The 13649-nt window shown below is 41.2% G+C and overlaps 3 protein-coding genes across 5 annotated transcripts in view; 1 reads left to right on the top strand and 2 right to left on the bottom strand.

Annotated features, from left to right (window-relative positions):
• Positions 1–42: 42 nt before the first annotated feature.
• On the bottom strand, positions 43–2087 carry PPP4R2r (Protein phosphatase 4 regulatory subunit 2-related protein). Its single transcript, XM_028300652.1, has one exon. It carries the CDS (start codon positions 1989–1991, stop codon positions 462–464), a length of 1530 nt encoding a protein of 509 aa, XP_028156453.1. The 5' UTR covers positions 1992–2087; the 3' UTR covers positions 43–461.
• A 195-nt stretch (positions 2088–2282) lies between these two features.
• Positions 2283–4471, top strand: Grx5 (Glutaredoxin 5). Its single transcript, XM_028300758.1, has 2 exons — positions 2283–2644; positions 3191–4471. Exons 1-2 carry the CDS (start codon positions 2389–2391, stop codon positions 3373–3375), a joined length of 441 nt encoding a protein of 146 aa, XP_028156559.1. The 5' UTR covers positions 2283–2388; the 3' UTR covers positions 3376–4471.
• The window catches only part of Actn (alpha actinin), a 37166-nt gene continuing 27483 nt past the window's right edge, over positions 3967–13649 (bottom strand). The window contains exons 5-20 of one of the 3 annotated variants that reach the window (XM_028300755.1): positions 13532–13617; positions 12473–12550; positions 12065–12157; positions 11508–11738; positions 10972–11119; positions 10402–10552; positions 9686–9871; positions 8277–8403; positions 8069–8164; positions 7498–7686; positions 7109–7236; positions 6512–6690; positions 6099–6221; positions 5870–5976; positions 5463–5621; positions 3967–4796 (exon numbers count right to left, since the gene is read on the bottom strand). In XM_028300755.1, coding sequence (XP_028156556.1) covers positions 5463–5621; positions 5870–5976; positions 6099–6221; positions 6512–6690; positions 7109–7236; positions 7498–7686; positions 8069–8164; positions 8277–8403; positions 9686–9871; positions 10402–10552; positions 10972–11119; positions 11508–11738; positions 12065–12157; positions 12473–12550; positions 13532–13617 — 2081 coding nt within the window. In that variant the 3' untranslated portion in view covers positions 3967–4796. Of the gene's footprint in view, positions 4797–5462; positions 5622–5869; positions 5977–6098; positions 6222–6511; positions 6691–7108; positions 7237–7497; positions 7687–8068; positions 8165–8276; positions 8404–9685; positions 9872–10401; positions 10553–10971; positions 11120–11507; positions 11739–12064; positions 12158–12472; positions 12559–13531; positions 13618–13649 lie in introns of all 3 variants that reach the window. The other 2 variants (XM_028300754.1, XM_028300753.1) reach the window with 2 other exon arrangements.

Genomic DNA, 13649 nt, shown 5'->3' on the forward strand with positions numbered 1-13649 from the left:
ATCACTTTGCCAATCCTAAACTATGGTAGGAATTGATACACATTTTTAGGAATGAATTCATTATTTTCACGTACAAATATAAACCTAAAAATTATAATTAAAATTCACAAATATTTTAGCCAGAAATTAGTGCTGCACTAACCACAAATTGGTCTGTTGAGATCGGAATACAATGCTTGAAAAGTTAAATGATTAATACATTAAATGTGATCCAATAAATAATATTAACTCTGTATGTACTGGTCATGTTCTAATCCAAAAATTTACTATTGATATTCACTATACTATATTCAGTTGTAATTAGAAATACTAAAATTGTAGGCAAAGGTTTATTTTTGGTTATCAGAATTACTCTGAGTTTATTATTTTTTTTCCTAATTCTAACAAAAGAAGTTAATTGAATACTCATCAGACTTATCTAAGGGTTGATGCTCTGTCGCATTAAAAAACGTTGTGACAATTTATGAGGCCTCAACAGATGGATTCTCTGTAGGTGTTTCAGTACTATCCATTTTGACCTCTACATTTTCTTTCTCTGGTTCTGAAGGTGTGTCATCCACTTTTTCCTTATTTTCTATAGGTTCTTCTGTCTTAGCTGGTTCCGCAGGAGGCTGGGGCAGCTCTGACTTCACATCTGATATTGAATAGTTATCAGTCTCAAGGGCTTGTGGGGTTTCCTCCACTGTAGCTGGAGGAGGCACTTCGACTGGCTCTGTTTGTTTCGCAGGCTCCTCCATAGCAGCGTCAGACTGACTAGACTCTTCCTGAGTTTCTGTGTTGGACTCCACGGTCTTTGGAGAATTACTGTTAGCATCAGTATTGTCGCTTGAGGATGAACTCTCCTCACTTGATGTTTGGATCTCTGAAATCAGCTTACTGTCAGTCTCTTCTTTAGGGTTTGAGTCGGAACTGCTCTCATCAGTAGTGATTGGTGGCTCTTCCGATGCAGGCTTACTCTCAGGTTCCACAGAAGGTTCTGGTTCCTTCTCTATAGGCACAGGGTCAAGTTTCACTTCTGTGGGTTCTTGTTCAGTAAGTTTTTGTTCTGTCATTTCAGCATCATCAACTTTGATTTCTGGAATCACTAAAGTTTGACTTTGATGTTCAGTGGTTTCCGTTGCCATTTCTTCATCTTGTTTAGGTGATTCAGAGGGTGCAGGTGTGTCTACTGGTTTCACAGGTTCAGGTTGGTCAGGTTTAGGTTCTTCAACAGATGATGTGGTTGGTTGTTGGGCCAATTCCTCTGTAGGCTTTGATTCTGTTACTTGTTCATCTGATGTCACATTCAGTTCAGGTGGTGTCACAGACTCATACTGAGTGGTAGCTTTGTCTTGTGTAAAGGACACCTTTTGTTCTTGCTTAGCTTTCAGTCTTGCTTCTATGTCTTCTATGGAAATATGAGTATCGGACGAGCTTGGTTGAGGCTCACTGCTTTGTGTAGGCTCTGCATTTTCTTTCCAAGACATTTCCTCCATTTCAACATCAACATTATACTCGGAATTATTATCAGAACCATTGACTATGGCTTCCATGGGCTCACCATTCTCTATTTCTATGTGGCGTTGAATTCCGGGCTCTCTTGTGCTTACAACCAGAATATTTTTTTCAATGGCTCTCATAAATTTATCTACTCGATGGTACTGTTTACGGGGACACGTTAAGAGCTCGCAAATTCGTTGAACTGTGAAAGGTGCCGAAGTGAAGGAATCCAGACGCTCAAGTAAACTGTTCTTCATTGTGTCATAATTGAATGGGTCTACATTTGGGTAAGGTGGTATGTCAATGCCGGGTGTCGTTTCGTAGAAGTCAGTGATAACATTGAGCAGCTTTTCTTTGAATAAAGCCTTCACAAGAGCCCACTGGTAGACTGGATCACCGGTGCGGGCTACGTAAGCCAAGTAGTCATTTAGTTCTTGTGGTATAGTTTTAGGTTTACGCTTGGAGAATTCTTCTAAGAAATGAAATATTTCTTCTGCGTTTTCCATTTTCATGTAAAGCAATCTTAAACACTGAAGAAGAAAAATAAATTTCACCAAACAGAAAGCAAGGTAATTTCTTGTCAACCAAAACCATAGACAAACAAGGACCATCAACCACAGACAAAGTAAACGTCAGAAGCGATCACGGAATGGAGAAATTCATATTTGCCAATATGCCAATGAATTTATAAAGGTAGATTCACACCCTACAGAACTGGCTGGCGGGGTGAATGGTAGTTGGATAGCACCACAACACTATTATCAGCTGGCCTGGCTGTCAAGCTGTCATTGTCATGTGTCATGTCATTTATATTTGATTGATGGATATTTCAGCTCCAATTTTCCGAATAAAAAAACAGGTTTTTTTTGGGCTTCTTACGAAATAAATTAGGATTTGAATATAATAAAAATGAATAACTTATTCAGAAGAAATATTTTGCCTATTTACAATAACGCTGTAAAATTAACTTATCGTCCCTACGCCGATGCTGCAACAAAAGAAAAAATTGATAAAATTGTGAAAAATAACAAAGTTGTTGTTTTTATGAAAGGAGTCCCTGATGCTCCTAGATGTGGATTCAGTAATGCGGTTGTACAGATCATGAGAATGCACGCAGTTCCTTACGACAGTCACGATGTTCTTTCCGACGAAAATCTTAGACAAGGTTAGTTTTTTTACCAATTAATTTCTACTAAGCCATAGAAGCTTGGGAAGCCAAGCTTTGGCCCAAGACTCTGACTAGTCTCATTGGAATATTCTTTGTGCATCATGCACAATTATATTTATTGGTAAAAGCAGTTTTCATTATTTTTAAAGTTGTTTGTTGACTTTAATTTCACATTCTTAGACTTGATTTGACTTAAATTTGATAAAAAATTGTTGCAATTGGTCTTTACAATACTTCTTTCTCTCTTATATCCGTGGTCCCAGCGGCAATCTGTAGGGAACTACAATAATCCACTCCTGTGTCCGTTTGCACTGTTCTTTGTCATGGGTAGGGTGGAGTCCAGTGACTCAGTTGCCCTCAGTGGTCATGGTTTCTCAACTGTCCTGGAACACTAGAAAAGAAACAATACTTCTAAAAAATTTTTTTTTGTGTACTATGTTCTTTAATACTTTCCAAACTGTCTGTGGTAGCAAATCGCTATTAAAATTCTGTCCTCTTAAAATGATTAAAAAAGTTATAACTTCTCTTTATCATTACTTTCAGGAATTAAAGATTACTCAAGTTGGCCTACGATTCCACAAGTTTTTATCAATGGCGAGTTTGTCGGAGGCTGTGACATAATGCTGCAGATGCATCAGTCAGGGGAACTTGTTGAGGAGCTGAAGAAAGTCGGCATCAAGAGTGCTTTGCTTACTGCAGCAGAACCAAAAACCGAGGAAAAGAAATAGTATCAAAGCTACGTTTTAAATGACAAGAATCTTCTTGGTAAGGTACTATATTATTGCATATTTTGCTGTTTGCAACAATGACATTGTTGATAATTGATATTGTTTAAATAATTTGGGGCAGTTCAAATATGAAATTAATTTTATTATTATAACAAAAATGAAATGCAACATTATGTAAAGGATACAAGATAAGCAAAAAACACAGTACAAGTGGATATCGGTCTTGGATATTTGCATTCTTTAATTAATTTATTTCTATACCAGAACCGGTTTTTATGATAATGTTCTTGCTTTTATGCTATCAGAGTAGAAGTGTTACTGAAATGATACTCTTGGCTATTGAAATAAACCTATCATGCACAAATTGTAATGATCTTTAGGATAATAATGATGTAACATAATCTTTTACTGATGCAAACCATGTTTTTGTACCTAGAGTAGCATATTATTTAAACATTAGTTGTTTGTTATGTTTTAGATAGTTAATAAAGTACTGTAAAGTTAAAAATGAATACACGTTTTTTGTGTTTAAGAGCTCTTTATTAAATTAGCTGTACATTCGAGTTAGTATACTTTTGGGCACATAATCCATTCTTATTCTACGCACCACTTCCTTCATCATAATATAATTGGTTGGATTAACAACGCAGTCATTATTAAAAGACGAAAATATGGCAGATCATTTATTTTGAGTACTCCTTCCAAAATACTCTCAAAAACGATAAATCATATAAAAATGATATTCAAATGATAAATAAATAGATGCAGGCAAGCTATGGCAATCTATGTGATATAAATAATTTGTGTGACACTTCCCTGCAACATTTATAAATTTTGATAATGCTCCTACCATCGCAGTACTATAATTACTAATGGCAGTAATTAAAAAAAAATGAACTTTTATAAATAAATGTTTGCTTACAAATAAAAAAATATAACAAAAACATTCTCACAATGTGTATGAGTCTTATTTTGGTGTCACACATTAGTCAAGCCTAACATTAGCACCATTTTACCTTACAAATAAGTTTTGTGACTTCTCTGAGAATTCCATATAAAAGTTAAAAATACCTAATGCTAATAATGTATAAATAGAGAGATGTAAACATATAAATGATTTCTCTGATTTGAGCCAAAAGGTTACTAGACATTAGGGAGAAGAGTTCCATGGTATGAAAGTTAATGGCATTTTTGGTTTGAACATTGCACATATGTATTTAATAGAACTGTTTATAAAAGACTAATAATATTAAACATTACAAAAATTATTTGCGCTACATTGACGATTTAGGGCCATTGGTCAATATAAGGGAAATAATGATTGTGGTTCGTTACGTCAGTGCCGCGTGCGTCCCTCGTGCATTGGCGGCTGCGTTCCCTGATGGCTGGCTTCGGACGTCCGATGCTCCTACGACCTGGATCTAAGCAAAGCATCCTTGAGTATAAAGTTGACGCACGGTTAGTATAATTGGAAGGAATGTAGGCATCGGCCCAACTAAAAACTGGAGTGACGCCAATTTTTTGTTTTTCTCAACCAAAACATTTGTCATGTACAATAAAAAGCATATTGAACGTTTTATGATTATAAATGTCTAGTAAAGAGATTAACACGTCCACAATCTGTTAGAAGACTTGCACCCCTTCTCAACTCCCACCATTAAACTAAAACATCTGAAAAATAATGATGAGTAAACTTTCTATTGATTTTTTTGCCTTTGCAAATCCAACGATTTCCACAATTTGAAGGAGGCCATTGTCCAGCAGTAGTCGTCCTTTGGCTGAAACGGCGACGAAGGATTTGGATTGAGAGGAGTTTTTTTCACTCAGGTGCTACCTAAAGGTCGGTCTCGCCGTCTTCTCTTTCATCATCATCATCATTTCAGCCATAGGACGTCCACTGCTGAACATAGGCCTCCCCCAATGCTTTCCATGTTAATCGATTGGTAGCGGCCTGCGTCCAGCGCTTCCCTGCTACCTTAATGATGTTGTCGGTCCACCTTGTGGGTGGACGACCTACGCTGCGTTTACCGGTACGCTTCTCTGTAATATATGGATGATCATTGAGGGTTTTTTGCCTCGGGTGTTACCTAAAGGTCGGTCTCGCCGTATAGGGCGGTGGAGAAGGCCATGTAGTCGAGCGAGCCGGGCGGCGCGCCGGGCACACGGTATGGCGGCATGCGCGCCACGCAGTACTCCGCCTGGTCGGGCGGCAGCTCGCGCCTCAGCTCGTCGGCGGTGATGTATGGCTGAAAAATGGAAAGAGTTTTAAGAATTGGCAAGATAATGCTGATAGCTTAAAGAGAACTTACAGATCAAGGACTTTTAAAGCAATCTAAGTGACGCTGGTAAAGCCTGGTCCGTGAGCACGTAGAATTTTGTCCAATGACCCCAAGCTACCCATCCTTATCGCTCGCGCGTAATTATATTGTTGTCGCGCTGTGCGACGGGCGCCCGCAGTGAGTGTGCGAGCGGTGCGAGCTGTGGATGTATTTACCTTGTCACCAGCTAAGATCCTAAAGCTGTCGATGACTTGCTCAGCGGTGTCTGTGTCTGTTGATTCCCTTGTCATGAAGTCCAAGAATGCGTCGAATGATACGTAGCCTATGAAGAAAAACAACATCAGAAGGGTGCAGGGAGAAAGTACAATTTTAACGGTTAGATATTCAAAATTGCACTTTATAGATGACGAACAAGGTCCATTATGGCAAAGATTTTTATTGTACCTGTGTTGTTGGGATCTACGACGGCGAGGATGCGCTGGAAGTCGAGCTCTCCTTGCCTGTCCTTGCCGATGCTGTAGCCCAGGGATACCAGGCACGACTTGAGTTCTTCGGGTGCTAGGCGGCCTGTGAAAAGGAAATTTAGCATGAAATTTACTATTTTCGATATCTATTATTTTGTCTTATGAGTGGTCTTTCATATTTATTTGAATGTGAAAATCTCTTTTTGCCAAAACCATCTGACGACCTACGACACAATGCGTATTGGAGGAGATTTTGTAGTGATAAGTGTCTTTTTATCTTTATTTATTTGGGGGCTTTTGTCTATTGCCCCAATGATTGTTGCCCCATCGATAGTGTCTTAGAGCAGCATAATTTTTTTTGGCTGTAATATTTAATGGGAACGTATTCCTCACCAGTTCGGTTCTTGTCGAAGTGGTTGAAGGAAGCGCGGAACTCTGTGAGCTGTTCCTGCGTGATGCCCTTGGAGTCGCGCGTCAGGATCTGGTTCTCGACCTCGTTGATGGTGCGGTTGATCGACGTCAGCAGCTGTTCCCATCCCACGCGGAGGGTCTCCATTGTGTATTGTGAGTACCTGGAAAGATTTTTTAATTATAAGTACCTAGGTATAGATCTTACATTATTATTTGGACTTAAGCAGACCTGCTTAAGCAATGATTCGATTTGGTCATCATCACACGTCATTTAGTCGCCACTGCAGAAGCACAATTGTTCTTTTTTGATTTTCTTTTTGTGTCATAAAGTTTTTCTTATCTTATCTTCTCTCTTATCTCTCTTTTCTTATCTATTCTTATCATAATCCTCTTTAATTTATCAAAAGCAAGTGAAGGATTGGGCCTCCACTTCCCATGGTGACCATGGGTTGGGGGAACTGATGTTCGGCTATTGGTGTCATAGTTAATCTTTTGATCGACGAGAATCGGGTCCTATTCTACTTTACTCTTCCGGGACCACATGACTGATTTTTGATTTGATAAGTATTTATATCTAACCTGTTCTCGAAGATCATGCCTTCTTGCACAGCCTGGTGGATGCGTTCGAGCTCCTCGATGTGTGGTTTGTAAGCGTAAACGCCGGCTTCGTACTCCTTGAGTCTGTGCAGCTGGTCTTCCAGAGAGCCCTGAAATAAACAACCGTCGCGTCGTATTATTACCATAGCATGTCAAAAACTGACGAAAATATTTCCAGGGTATGTTTCCAAATTAATAACAGTTTAGTTCTTGGTAATGTTCAGTAATCTGAAATTTTAATATTTCAAGAGTTTCTGGTGTTACTGGTTGTTCATTGCTGTATAGCTTTTATTGTCACAAAATGTGTGTGTGTTTGGATCAATAATTCTCACTGTAGGTACATATATTTTATCCATGGAATGAGACTTTACCTGCAAGCCCATTCCGATGGCAGTAACGGCGTCCATCTGCCTCTCGATCCAGGGCCCGACGGCGTTGGCCTTCTCGGCGAACTGGCGTCTGAGTGTCTCGTTGTTCTGTTGCTTGCGCAGCTCGGCCGCCAGCGTGCCGTCGCGCTGTGGCACAAGCTGCCTCACGTCCGACCACTTGCGGTTCAATTCCTGGTGAGAAAAATAATTTATTGCAGTTAAAATGTTAACAAACAAGTACCTAATAGCGGCTGATGCATGCATATTGCTGTAAAAGTATCAATTCTGCAGTTGTGTAAAATATTTGGTTATAATAATGCAAAAAAAAGTCTTAGCACAGAAAAAATACCAGAATGAAGCGTTTGATATAGTTTTAAATACGGATTTCGAACTCAACTCAAACTTTAGTTTACAGTTTGAGCCTAACTCAACTCAATTCATGATTCAATGCTAAGTAATTATAAGACCTTTTTTAAATAGGTATGATTGTCACAATCATCCTATAGTTATCTTAAAGAAAGAGTGTCACAAGGGAGCATCATGGGTCACGTACTGCATTTAGACTATAACTTACGTGGGCAGTAAGGGTGGTGTAGGGGTTCTCCAGTCCTCCAGGGATCTGGTGCTGTTTCACGATGGACTCGACTTGGTGTACCAAGTTTACAATTGCCTGTAACAAGGATATTTTCAGTTAGTCAAATCTAGTAATTTACTAGCAAAGTTTAAAGAAATTAATGCTTCTTCCATGTTTTCATAATGATGTTCTCTTTAGGAGATCTTACCTGGTACTCCTTGTCAGCCTCGCCCAGGGTGGCCTTGAAACGAGCATGTGCGTCCATGAGACCCGAGATCTCTTCGATGGTGTGCACGATGAACATGTCCACGAGGTCCTCGCGAGTTCCGTCCAACCTGAAAGAAAAATTATTATTATAGTAATTTGCAAATAAGGCATAAAACTAGGACTACCATTTTGCATCTTCTGCAGATGTGATGTAGTGCATAATACGGGAGTTATTTCGTCATTGATCATCATTCATCACTAACATCATCAGGTAATATTCAGTTGCTGCTGCACGAACAGCACCTTTTGATTTAGGTACCAAAGGGAGGATATGGCCAAAATTCCCTTTGCTGGCCACACTGGCTGATATTCGCAATTTCGCATATTCCCTTATGCCCGATTTCCATATTTGATCTTTCGTCAAATCCATCCGTTAACTGTCATATTTCTATCTGGATTTGTGTTACCTGCTTTCCAATAATGTAATACACGACTAGAGATTGCAATCTGCGCTGGCAATCTATCGATGGGAGGGTCAGATCAGAAAACGGGTAGAAACTCTGTATGAAAATGATAGTTTGTCGCATTTTATGATATCCACGGGAATAGACGTCACTGCCAGCTTGTTGACAAATTAGGGTGCCAGCTGATTGTTAAGACTTGGTCAGCCGGTCAGCTTACATTGGAAACTGACCATTCTTTGCCTAAAGGACATCGCTTACCACTTTACCAGTTGTTGAAGGGAGCGGCGCGCTTGGCGAACTCCACTGGCTACTTTGGCTACTGGCTCTGTTGGCTACCTTTTGTCGTGTCTCAGTACTACAGCTCACCAGTTGTTGAATGGAGCGGCGCGCTTGGCGAACTCCACTGGCTACTTTGGCTACTGGCTCCGCTGGCTACCTTGTGTCTCAGTACTACAGCTCACCAGTTGTTGAAGGGAGCGGCGCGCTTGGCGAACTCCACTGGCTACTTTGGCTACTGGCTCCGCTGGCTACCTTGTGTCTCAGTACTACAGCTCACCAGTTGTTGAAGGGAGCGGCGCGCTTGGTGAACTCCACTGGCTACTTTGGCTACTGGCTCCGCTGGCTACTTTGGCTACTGGCTCTGCTGGCTACCTTTTGTTGTGTCTCAGTACTACAGCTCACCAGTTGTTGAAGGGAGCGGCGCGCTTGGCGAACTCCACTGGCTACTTTGGCTACTGGCTCCGCTGGCTACCTTGTGTCTCAGTACTACAGCTCACCAGTTGTTGAAGGGAGCGGCGCGCTTGGCGAACTCCACTGGCTACTTTGGCTACTGGCTCCGCTGGCTACTCTGGCTACTGGCTCCGCTGGCTACTTTGCCTACTGGCTCCGCTGGCTACTTTGGCTACTGACTCCGCTGGCTACCTTGTGTCTCAGTACTACAGCTCACCAGTTGTTGAAGGGAGCGGCGCGCTTGGCGAACTCCAGGTGCAGCAGGTCGATCTGTTCGAGCACGCGCTCGGCGTCGTCCAGCGCGAGGCGGCGGCGCTGCGTGAGCGCGCCCAGGCGGTCCCACTGCCCGCAGATGCGCTGGCAGCGCGCGTTTACACTGGCCACCTCGTGGTATTCCAGGGTGCTGGAAAATAACATTTTTATGAAAAAGTTGCTAGTGTTGTTCGTTCACGCTGGATATCTTGTGGTATTCCAGGATGCAGGGTGAAAAAATGTCTTATCTCTGGGAAACTCAGTATACTGTTGTACGCTGTGCGAACATGATATTAACTCGTGTTGGAGACAGGAAAATGCTTCGAAAGTTTAAAAACAGTCAATGCGACCTTGTGTAGGTTTGTTGTCGACACGAAAAGAAGTCTTCTTTTTTATGCGAAACTGCTATAAAAGTTGAAATGATATCAAAAACAGTTGAAATCATCACTATCCATCAGTTTATACTCAACGACTGCATGCATCTCAACAAGTACATCTGCCTGCAAAAAGTAATCAGCTTTAGGACGTGGGATACTTTCGTCAAGACCGTTTATAATATCTACTGGAGAGGATACAGGTAGGCATATGGTATCTACTTAATCGGAACGTTCTTATTGTAATCACGTGGAAATTAGGAGGAATGTTATTAACTGATGATCATAGCATGGAAAGTCTACGTACTTGAGCTCCTGGGCGATGGCGGCGATCTGCTCGACGCGGTCCTGGTGCGCGGCGAGGTCCGACTCGAAGGCCTCGTGCTTCTTCTTCAGCGCCTTGATGTCGTTCAGCTTGCACTGGCGGAAGTCCTGGGACTGCAGCATCTCCTCCTTGCCTGGGTAACGAAAAGATTTCTATGAAAACTTCGTAATGTAAAAGGTAGGGGAATTTCTGGCTGATTTGTGAGTCAAGGCATTAGGCAAGCAGTGGCGTAACTATACCATCCGGGGCCTGTGGCAAATTCTGTGCCTGGGGCCCTTGGTGTATCTAGGTCCAAGGGCCTAGAGTTATTTTTCAGAGGTTTCCTATAGTTACGCCACTGAAGGCAAGTAAGATTCTTTGAAGTCTATGAAACTCGAGAAAGTGAATATTAGCCAAGAACAATGTTTTGGAAAAGTTAGGTACGTTAGATAGGATGTACCTTGGGACTCCTTATACATGTTCAAAAATAGAAAAAGAGGTGATATCAATTCTATTACTAGATCAAAGGGTAGGAGGAATGACTAGCAAGATGAAATCTGTAAAAGCATTTACCTCTGGTCCAGTCCTCGTGGATGTCGGCTTTGTGCTTGAACTTCTGGGCCAGGTACTCCAGACGCTCAAGGCGCATCATCTCGCTGAGCAGCCACTCCTCGAAGGCCTTCTCGGCGATCTCCAGACCCTTCCACGCTCCAGCGATATCCTGTAAAGATAACGAGGATGATGAAGATGATGAGGATAACATATAAAATAACAGTCTTGATTTTGATAGGATCAGGGCAAAGATTTATTCAATTATTGGAAGTCTATAGTCTGGACTGCGACCACGTAGAATTTTGTCCAATGACCCCAAGCTACCCATCCTTATCGCTCGCGCGTAATTATGTTGCTATTACGCTCGCACACTCACTGCGGGCGCCCGTCGCTCATTGGACAAAATTCTACGTGCTCACAGACCGGGCTTGGAATAATTTAATGACTCGGTTTTTTTTTCAAAATTAAAAATATCTCTTTACATGTCTCATCCAACAGAATAATTAAGTAAGAGGCATTGTCATGATTATAAAGCTTATAGAGACGTCGTTACTTACAGAAACCATCTTGCCCTCAGTGGGCATATACGCGGGGCGGTTGCTCAGACGCAGCTTGGTCTGCAGCGTGTTGAAGTTGGTCTCGAGCTTGGCCTTCTGCTCGACGCGCGGCGGCTTGTGCTTGCGCCGGTAGGTGCGGTAGTCCTCCAGCTTCTTCTGGCAGCCGGCCAGCGAGTTGTCGGTCTGGCGGCTGTTCAGCCAGGGCATGGTGCGGCGGATCCAGTCCAGCAACTGTTGGGATTTTGCGGCTTATTAATATTAGGATAAGGGCTAAAGTCGATGAGAGAGTTTTGGCGACTTTTCAACTTCCTTCTTTCAATTTTTTTTTTACTGGAGGTGTTTTGCAATTATTTTATTTTGTAACAGGTTAAGGTAACACTCTTTAGTTATTTCGTTCAGAATATGGTTGTATGTATCCTTTTTACTGTAACTACCCTTTATGGACAACCTTTAATGATTGGGTGACGGTATTGTATCTAACAAGTAGATTGTTTTTGTCGTGTTTCGGTATGCTTACATTACAATAAATAAAGTGTTAAGCGATTTAATATACTTACGTCACTGGCTAGACGTTCGTACTCTTCCATCAGGCGTTCGTTCTCCTGGTTGACTTTGAGAACTTTGCAAATGCGGTTCGCGGCGGTTTCAGCCTGCGGGGAAATAATATTTATTTCAGTATTTGGTCGTAAATTTCAGCCATTTTTAAAGTAGGCATCGTTAACGGTTTCAAATGTCTGTATTATGTAGGTATAAGCCGAGTTACAAGCTTGCAGTTCAATTGACTAATTAGGTAGGTGGTTTCTAAATAGGTACTAATTTTAGTTAGGCTCTGAAAAAACTGCTGCGAAATTGAAATTTAGCAGTGGCGTAAACAGGATAATATCATCAATGTATATTTCAACTTGTTTCCTTTGCTTACAGCCACAGAAAATAGGCGAAAGCAGATGTTAGTTGTCAATACAGACCTTCTGCGCTCCAGAGAAGCAGTGGTAGTACGAAGAGACGTAGGTCATGACGGCGCGCTCGTCCGGCATCGCGGTGTTCTGAAGATCTGGTAGCCACACGCAAGCAACATCGGGTTAGTTCCATGCGATGTATCGGTATTATTCTTGGTGATGCTTGTGTTTTTTGAAACGATTCGACAGTAACTATAGAGGTAAACATCATTTCAGTAACTAAACTTGATGTATGTTTCGATTAAAGTCATTGGGGAGAAAATCTTTGCCATTTTTAATTTATATTTATTATAGGTATTCTAAATAGATTGTAATAAACTTTGACAGTTGAGAAAGAAATAACAAAGGTCTATCTAGACTTGTTTCTTTTTTCAAAAAGTTAATTTGTTCAAAATAAGGTTTAAAAAAGTAAGTAAGGATTGTGTGTGGGTAAAATTTGACAAAAACTGGACTGGGTAGTAGGTTTGTTGTTTGGGAAACAGTAGGATTAAAAGCAATGAAAGAACACATGGGTTGGTGGTTACAGAAAACACAAGCATTCCAAACAGCGACTTAACAATAGGTAAGGGAACAGTTAATGACACAAAGCTTAAAATAACATTGTTTCAGCGACATTTATAACATTCATATTATTTTTGGATACTGATAAGGTTTGTTTTGCGGAACTAACGTTGCAATATCTTCCAAACTTTTTATAAAGTGATAGGAAGATCTTGCTGGAATTCCTGAGGATATTTTTAACTTGGCTGGATACGCTTGTATCAAAATCTTTATATTACCCCCACCTCGACGATAGAAATACTTTGAATTATAATGTATTCGTTGTCAGATAGCAACGCATAAAAAATGTGGCATTGAAAGTCACAGCGCATTCCAGCGCTAGAATTGGGTCGGGAAAGAATTTGATTTATGTGACAGGCGCGTATCCAGCCAACGAAGCCATAGTAGATATAGCTTGCTATGTCTAACTATGACGAAGCTCAAGTCCATGCTATGAGTGGCACACAAAGGCCTGGCGTTAGGTCGGGTGTCAACGGCGTAGCTTCGCGGCTATCTTTGTTTGGATACCTGTTGCGCGCCTTGGAAGGCGTGGTAGTAACATGACACATAGGTCATTATGGCGCGCTCGTCCGGCTTTGGTGTGTTTATGAGGTCTGTAATATTTATACATTTACTTCAAATACAT

This window comes from Ostrinia furnacalis, unplaced genomic scaffold (assembly GCF_004193835.3).
Source record: "Ostrinia furnacalis isolate ACB-3 unplaced genomic scaffold, ASM419383v2 OfSCF0780, whole genome shotgun sequence".
Lineage (NCBI taxonomy): Eukaryota > Metazoa > Arthropoda > Insecta > Lepidoptera > Crambidae > Ostrinia > Ostrinia furnacalis.